Source organism: Lolium rigidum, chromosome 2, assembly GCF_022539505.1.
Source record: "Lolium rigidum isolate FL_2022 chromosome 2, APGP_CSIRO_Lrig_0.1, whole genome shotgun sequence".
NCBI lineage: Eukaryota > Viridiplantae > Streptophyta > Magnoliopsida > Poales > Poaceae > Lolium > Lolium rigidum.
Genome location: NC_061509.1, coordinates 276,117,937 through 276,126,704, shown reverse-complemented (window position 1 = coordinate 276,126,704; position 8,768 = coordinate 276,117,937). Strand labels below are relative to the sequence as shown.

The 8,768-nt window shown below is 47.1% G+C and overlaps 2 protein-coding genes across 2 annotated transcripts; both read left to right on the top strand.

Moving 5' to 3' along the window:
* Positions 1–3,325: 3,325 nt before the first annotated feature.
* LOC124688861 lies at positions 3,326–6,044 on the top strand. The gene is made up of 5 exons (XM_047222481.1): positions 3,326–3,402; positions 3,875–3,934; positions 4,230–5,129; positions 5,224–5,379; positions 5,505–6,044. The coding sequence occupies exons 1-5, from the start codon at positions 3,397–3,399 to the stop codon at positions 5,901–5,903; spliced, it is 1,521 nt and encodes a 506-aa protein (XP_047078437.1). The 5' UTR covers positions 3,326–3,396; the 3' UTR covers positions 5,904–6,044.
* Positions 6,045–6,282: 238 nt separating this feature from the next.
* Positions 6,283–7,748, top strand: LOC124690993. The gene is made up of 4 exons (XM_047224295.1): positions 6,283–6,344; positions 6,533–6,932; positions 7,035–7,187; positions 7,368–7,748. Exons 1-4 carry the CDS (start codon positions 6,283–6,285, stop codon positions 7,746–7,748), a joined length of 996 nt encoding a protein of 331 aa, XP_047080251.1.
* Positions 7,749–8,768: the final 1,020 nt, after the last annotated feature.

Below are 8,768 nucleotides of genomic sequence, written 5' to 3'. Positions count from 1 at the left end.
ATAAAGGTGAGCCTAATGCAAACTAGGTGAGGCAACCTATATGAGGATACAACTAACTCGAGCACGAAGGCTCTCACAGGCAGTTAAATCACAAGTAAGGAGTTCGGTTAGAGATAACCGATAGCACGCGGAGACGAGGATGTATTTCCGTGTTCCCTTGCTTTGCAACAAGGTACGTCACGTTTGGAGGAGTGGAGGTCCCACGAAGGATTCCCCGTGCCACGAAGGCTCACCCTATTCTCCGGAGCCTATCCCACGAAGGAATAGCTCTCTCACTTGTGCTAGACTTTGAGGTAGCCTCCAAACCTTCACAATCTTGCCCGGAGCAGATCCACAGCCCGGATGCTTCCGGACTTCTCTTGCCCACCTAGGGTTTCCAAGGAACCCTAGGAAGCAAGCTTCTTGATGAATACAAGGGGGAATGAGATTTGGCTTGGTAGAACGGTAGATCGGGTCCTCCTCTATCGTTTCCCCGGAGGGATTTGAGTTTGGGTGGAGGAGGAGGGAGATCTGAGGCTTTTGGTATTTCTAACAATGGAGTATGAGAGAAGGAGCTCAAGAACAGCTTGTAGTGTAGTGCCTAACTGTCTAGAGGTAGGAGAAGGACTATTTATAGTGTTCTTCGAAATATGGTCGTTGGCCACTTGCCACCTCAGCTTTTCCTCGACATACCCGGTTCAACCGGACCAGGGACCGGACTGCCCGGTGCAGAGGCCGGTCGGACCGGGCTGGTGACCGGAGCTTCTTTTCGTCGTCCAGAGGCTCGCCCGGTTGGCGCCCGGTTGGCGCCCGGTCGACCGGGCCGTGCGCCGGACTCGCCGGTCTGTAGGCCGGCTGACCGGTCGGCAACCGGATTTCCTGTGTTCTTGTGTGGAGCCCGGTTGGCGACCGGTCGACCGGGTCGTGCGCCGGATGCTTCGGTTGGCGACCGGTGGACCGAGCTGTGCGCCGGATCGGCCGGTTGTTGGCCGGTTGGACCGGGCTGCAGACCGGATTTCTGCTGTAGACCCCTTTTCGATTGTTGTTGAAGTGGGGGGTCTCCTTTAGCCTTCTTGTTCCTTTGATACACCATTTATGCCTCATTGCCTAAAACCTGAGATTATCCTTATAAACATATTAGGCCAAATACTCTAGCACGGTGTCATTGTTACCAAAATAATGGATAAGGGTAAAATACCCTTACAGCTTGGAACCGGCCATGCCAAAGAATGAATGCCAAATCCATAAATCTTGAGATATGACAGCCTTCAAGAATGACGAGTCCGTCCCTCCTCATGCCCGTCGTACTGACCCTGCCATCCAAATGGGCAGTTTTTCCACTCCCAGTGCATGCAATCTATGCTGCCAATCATCCCTGGGAACCCTCTAGACTCGTTGATAGATAGGAGCCGCCTTGTATCATGGAGGCCGCAGTAGTTGCCAATGTGTGCGCCGACTGATCGGACTCGTCGTCCGAAGAGGAGTCAACGATCTCCGCGCGGAACTTCTCCACCATATGCCACGCGTCCATCTCCGTCGATACGAATTGTTGATCAATGGCCGCGCACAAATCGCGCCGAAAAAAGGAGAAGGAACCTACCGGCGCAATAGGTCGAACAGGTCGTGGGCGGCGCGGAAGGGCGGCACAACCGGCAACGTTTCGCCCCAAAACAGCCGGCAGGTTCGCGCCGGAGCCAACCCCGAGTACGATCCTGCTCTCCCGCGCGGCGACAACGGTGCCGGCGGCGAGTACTGCGGCGCTGCGGCGGACGACGGGGATTGGGGCGGGGGGGTGGGGGTCGCACTAGGGCACCAACGAGGGGGGAAGCGGTCGATTTTGCTCTCGCTGACTTGCGGGACCGGGTAAGAAATGGAGGACGCTCGGCGCGTCCGCCAAGCGTCCGCGGAGACGCAAACCTGACGCATATTTGGGCCAGGTTTACGTCTCCGTGAACGGACCGGTCACTTTGCGTCGCCCCGCTGGAGTAGGACCCAGACGCATTTCCGGTCACGGCGCGGCTGGAGATGCCCTAATGTGGCATATTCAGTCTCCTATCTTATTCAACGTGACTGAGGCCCTGTTTGTTTAAGCTTCTGCTTCTGCTTTTACAGCTTTTGAGGTCCAAAAGCAGGCAGGGCAAACAAACAGCAAGAAATACAAAAGCGCTTGTTTAAAGCGCGGCGGCCAAATGAACTACGAACGCCGAAGCGAGTGGAGACCTGCTTCCCGAGCTTCCCCCGCTTCCCGAATGGCAAAGGACACGACTGCCCACTACGCTTCAAAATATTAACGGAAAAAATGCCATCCCATATAACTGCGAGTCTGTGCGACCTGCCTTCGCAAAGTGGCCCGGTCCGAGACCCCCGTGCTCATTTCCCCCCTCCCCCCATCTCGTTTCCATGGCAGCCTAGGGTTAGGGTTTCCCTCCCCGGCCGCCGTGGCTGTTACCGGCCACCGTGGCCACCAGCAACCGCCCCCGCCGTCCCAACACTCCTCCCCAGCTCCATTCCCGTCCTCCTGAAGCGCGCCGCCATTCCCGTCCTCAAGCTCGCGCCATACCCGTCGGCCGCCGCCGGCGGCGATTGGAGGTGTTCGAGGCGCTGCTCCGATCTCCTCGCCCTGGTGCAGCAACCTACTCCGTACATCAATTCTTCGTGTATAGAAAATTTAAATCATTTGGAAACCAAATGCCAAATACCAGAAGCTAAAATAAATTCTAATCAAGCACTCCAAAAAAATTCTGATAAAAGTGTATTTAAAATTATTTCAGCAGAAAAGGTTAATTGAGGTAATTTGGTTATTAAACGTGGTAATTATGTAATAAAACTGTTAGAAATAGTTAATTCTTTTCAAATCAACATTTATATAACATATTCAACACGCAGGGGCATTCCAGACATTTCACTCCTAAAAATACACCAGCAGCAGTAGACAGCGCTCCTGCCAAACATCAAATCTCTGCCTAACAACAAGCTTCACAAACTGCTTTATGCCCACTACAGCTGCTTCTCAAAAGCTGCAGCCCAAACAAACAGACCCTGAGTTGTCACTGCGGATTTCTGAGCTTCTGGGTCTTGAGACCGAATCGCATGTGAACCTGCAAGCCCGGTAGGGTTTAGACTTTAGAGTCCATCGCTCCCGCCCCTCGCCCTCGCCCCTAGCCCGTCGGCGCCACCAGCGCGTAGCCCGCCGGCGCCGCCGCCTCACCGCCGCTCCCGCCAATCGCCGCTCCCGACCAGCGACTGGACAAACAGCACTGACCGGCGACGCCGCGCTCGCTCGTCGGAGCCGCCCCTCGCCGTCGCCGGTTGATAGCTTCGCCGTCCGACGACCGCCTCTATAAATCTCCAAACAAGGACACCAAGGGAAGCCGCGCGCCAGATTTCAGCCTCACTTCAGCCTTCAACGCGGGCGCCATGGGGGTGAGTTCATTGTCCTTCCTTTTACTCTAGATGTTCTGTTCTCGGATTGAACCCTTCCTCTAACCAAAGTTGTTTCTATAAACCTGGATCCTGCTTACCGGGGAAAATAATTCAAGTTTGTATCTCTTGGACGACAATAACTCTGAGGCTGAATCAAAAATTGCTTATTTCTTAACTGCAATGTTTTGATTGTGAAAAAATTATCGTCAATTCTCTACCTCTTGTACTACCTAAAATTTACAGCTTTATGATTGTATATGTAAATTGCAACTCCGAAGCAGAATCAAAAATTGCTTCTTTCTTAATTACATAGTTTTGATTGGGGAAAAGTATCGTCAAGTCTGTACCTCTTGTACTACATCGAAGAATACATCTTTGTGATTGAATAGAAATTGCATCTCCGAGGATATCACAATTGCATCTTTGTGACTGGTGTGAAACTAACTCTAATTTGTCTCCATGCCAAATGCAGAAACACAATAGTAGACAAGTTCTTCTGAGGCCTTGGCAGATCAACGCTGGAGCCATGGGGGTGAGTTCCTGGTCCTTTCTTTTTCCCCTCTAGATCTCCAGTCGAAGTTACTTCATTAAAACTTGAACTTAGTTACGTCATAATTACAAGTTTGTATCTTCTGGACTACTTAGAAATCACATTTGTATGAAAATTGCATCTTGGAGAATCGAGACTGAGTCAAATTTGCTTCTTTCATAATTGTATTTTTTTGTTTGGAAAAACATGTCAAGCTTATATCTCTTGTGCTACATCAAGCTTGCAACTTTGTGACTAGTGTGAGAACAACTCTTATTTGTCTCAATGCTGAATGCAGAAAAAAGGCAACAGAGATGATAGGCTCAGCGCATTGCCTGATGACATTCTGGTCAACATTCTTGACCGACTCGATGTCCCTGAAGCTGCAAGAACCAGCATCCTTTCTAAACGGTGGATTCGGCTCTCCTCCGAGCTCTCTCATCTTACAATAAATGCTAAGGACTTTGTGCCTGAGGGTTTGTCAAACAGCAATATATCTGTTGATGACTTGGTTCAGATGAATGCTGCTGCTGCCGAAGTGACAAAGAGCATGCTGACACGCAGAGTTCCAGCCGAACACACCATCCGCCTCCTGTCGACGACGTTCTACTTGAGAGATGCTGTCCCCATATCCCTCGGACATGCTGTTGGCAATGCTATGGCGACACACAAGATTGAGAAAGCCGAATTCACTGTTTTGACACAGAAAGCTCGCCAGCAAGCTACTGTTGATGATATTATTAACTATGGGGCACAGTTCCTGTCGTTTTTTAACGAGTGTCAGGTTGCATTTTCTGGTCTGACACGGCTCTACCTGCAGAATTTGAAATTTGCTGAATCTGGCATGCTCTCCAATATCCTTGTCACTTGTAAGAAGCTGACATATTTAGGTTTTCAGAACTGCGAGACAGAGAGTTGGATGACAATCAAGTTTGAGCACGCTCAACTCGCCGAGCTCAGTTTTGAGGATTGCCGTTTTGGCAAAGTTGAACTCAAGTGGCTTCCGAGACTCACTCGAACAAAATTTGCGTTTTGGATGACGTACAAAAACCTGCCACTGTCATTTGGTCATGTCCCATTGCTCGAGGCTGTGACCCTTATAACTATTGCTCTTAGTTGGCATGAAATGGTTGAGTTGAGCACTTTACTTTTTGAGACCTCTGTACGAGAGCTGCACTTGGGGTTTAGATATGAAAAGGTAACTCAGGGATGATTGCTCTGTTCTTGCGTCACATGGTTCTTGCTTCGCTTGGTTCTCTACTCATCCTATCATGTCCTTATTATTGATGCAGATTTGGCTCCAACCAGAGTGTCTAACCAGAAGGGTGGCGTATGCGTTCCACCGACTGAGGATTGTCAATCTAGATACCATTCCTGAAGGGTATGATCTCACGTGGACAATGTTCATTCTGGAAGCAGCAGCATTGCTGGAGGAGTTCTGCATGACGGTATGCTCACACCCAAAGTTTCTTCTATTGCTTTCTGTTTGACACCTGTGCTTTTACTTGGGGTACATACGTCTGCATTAAAACCAACCTGTTCCATTTACCCCTGTCCTATTGGTTGAATGCAGGTAATGGATCACCCATGTGAAATGACAATGGATAAGGAGGAGAGGAGCCAAGAATTGTATAGCGAGAAGAAGGGCGTAGAGTGGGAACCACCTACACCGAATTTCAAGCACTACCATCTTACCAAGCTCATCATCTTCTGCTTTGAATCTTGCATGATCAGTCATGTCAGGCGTGTGATGAAAGCAGCGGTGAATCTAAAGGATGTGTACCTGTATGATAGAGTGACATGTCGGCTGTGCCAACATCTGAAACCTCTGAGGCCGACTACGTTTCCGCCGTCGAAGAAGCATAGATGCTCGATGAGGAAGCACCTGACCCAGGACATCCAGTCACATGCTAGGATTCGATTTCTTAGGTGTGCTGAAATTCGCGCTGATCATGCTGCAATGATACTGTAGTGTTTTCGTTACACGATAGCTGAAGGCTTTTCAGGAAGTTTGTTTAATTAAGCGGCCCAGTCCTTGTACTCCATAACTTGTCTTCTTGTTTGAATTTTCTTTTATGTCTGCAGTGCCCTGTTTAATCAAAACCAGTTGTACTGTAAAAAAAATTATGTCTCTATTGTGAATCATTCCATGAATAAATCCTGTTGCACTGTAAGTAAATTTTGGTTGAATAAGGTTGTAACCAACAACACATGAGCAGTATTAATTTCGAGTAGAAACTGTTAGGATTTAATTAACCTGGAACATAGTGCACATTCAAGGTAATCACACCCACACTTTTTTCCCAAGTAGCAGTATCTGCTGATCAAGATTTTATATTCGGTAGACGAAGATGTCTGCAGATACAGCAGCTGCGCGCGCAGCATTGCAACGAGCGATGACAGTGTCATGCCCGTACTTGGACAGTTGGACCTAGCTGGGACTGGTGTGTCCTGCTTGTGTTCTTCTCGGAATCTTCTTCTTCTTCCCCAAGGTGTGAGCACCTGAACGTCCCGGCGATCACCGGTTGCAACGGTGAGGTCAAAGTACGGACACAGCAGCTCTGCACCATTTCTCACCGGTTGCATCGCTACCATTGTCAGACGATGCCTCACAAGCCTCAAGCTACAGAATTTGAGGCTGCCTGAATCAGAGTTCCCCAAAATTTTTGGGATATGCAGACGATTGGAGTTCCTCAGCTTGGAGTACTGTGACATGGGGATTTTGTCTTTTCTTGAATTGGAACACCCGCAACTCAGTGAACTTGTTATTGCTGACTGCCATTTTGAGATGGTTGATCTGAAGTGGCTACCAAAGCTTACACTTCTAACATTTTCTGGTTGGGTAGCTCTGGATGATCCGCTGTCTTTTGGTCATGTCCCACTGCTCCAGAGTGTAAACATAACTAACGTTGGTCTTTCTTGGCACAAGATGCTCAAGTTAAGTGAATTCCTTGGCCAAGCCACAATAAACAATCTGCGATTGAACTTCAAAAGCGAAAAGGTTAGTGAAGGTGATGTTGCTGTTGATTATGTATGGAACTTTCCATTCACATATCAATGTGATGTTCTAATCTTTAATTCTTTTCACTTTTATCCCTTGCAGATTTGGATTGTACCTGAAGGTCCAAGAGAATTACGGCAGGTGTTCCACAAACTACAGATTGCTGAGCTGACTAACATTTCTGAAGATTGTGATCTGGCTTGGATAATGTTCATTCTTCATGGCGCACCTTACCTTAAGGAGCTATGCATAAGGGTAAAGTCTTTGTACCTAATCTCCAGAACTCTTCTGCCTACATCGAATGTAGGTTTGTGTTATGTTCAAGTGTAGTCCCATTTCAGAGTTCAACGTTACGGTACCAAACTGAAATAAGTAACCACAAAAAATGTTTCTTCTTACCGTCTCATCATTTATTTTTTGTATGATTGAGTGCAGATGTGGGATCATTTATGTGAAATTGTACGGGATGAGGTTGAGAGGAAAAAATGTGCGTTTAGCGAGGAGAAGGACAAAGGATTAGAATGGGATGCATCTGCATCAGATATCACCCACTACAACCTGGCTGTGCTCAGAATCATTGGGTTTCAAACAGAAGTGAAGTTCATGCGTTTTGTCAGAAATGTCATGGAAGTAGCTGTGAATCTTGAGCGCATATACTTGTATAACAAGCCAGTGTGCAAAACTTGCCAACACGTGGTTCGAAAGCTATCCAGATACCCAGGGTCATGGAAGCAGAAGATTTCAATTCGGAGAAAAATCAATGAGGGAATGTGCTCAGCTGCGGAGATTTACTTCCCGAAGAAAATAACCTGTTAGCGTTGTGCGTTTTATTTGTGTTTAGAGCAGCCTTTCAGCTGTGGTGGGAATTCACTTCCCACACAAAGTGCAATTCATATCGCATCTACTGTAATAACCAGCGTGCTGGCTAACGTTATGTGAACATATTGCGTTTATTTTTGTTTTCTATTGTTGAAAAAACCTGTTGGCATTTTATCGTTATAGTAAAAAACAGTTGATTTTAACTACCTTCATCTATCTTTTTAATCTCACCTGCTAGTCGGATAATGACATTTGTTGTATCTAATAGGCGATCCAACAAGGCAAATGCTTTTTGTTTACTCTTAATTCATCTCAAAATAATACCAATGTGATCTATTAAAAAATTATTGCAACAGTGAGAAGTTTACATAAACAATAAGCTACGTTAGTACTGGACTAACCATATTACTGACAAGTAGACTGGACCAACTGTATTATGACAGCATCCAAAGGATCCCCTGATGGCCCATGCTACACATCATCACAGGTAATGTCTCCGTCCCACCAAAAGTGGTCTGACATTTGTTCAAATTCAGATATATCAAGACACTAAAAGCATATAGAAAAATACAAATTTTGACAAATCTCTAAATGAATGAATTAGAATTTGGTAACAACATCAAAACCCTGATATCAAAACGTGCAAATGATCAGACTTAACAAGAATATAACGTTTGACAAAACAACGCACAACTTATGAATTTCAAGGTCACATCTTAATTTCAAGGTCGCATCTTAGAACACAGAGTAAAACCAAGGTCGCAAACAGATTCAGATTACACACTGGTAAGTCACCAGATCCATCAACAGTACTTCATCTGTTTCAGTTTTTGTGGGGCAGGTCTAAACCTAAACCTGCAGGCTGCCACCAGGGTAAGCCGGATAGACAATCAGCGCTGGGCCATCTTTAGTCTCATAGAAACGATCACGTCGCATCGCAGAGGCCTTTCTGGCATCACGACGGGTAGCCACACGAATGGGAGGAAACTCAATCACGGTCTCAACGATGTGAACTGC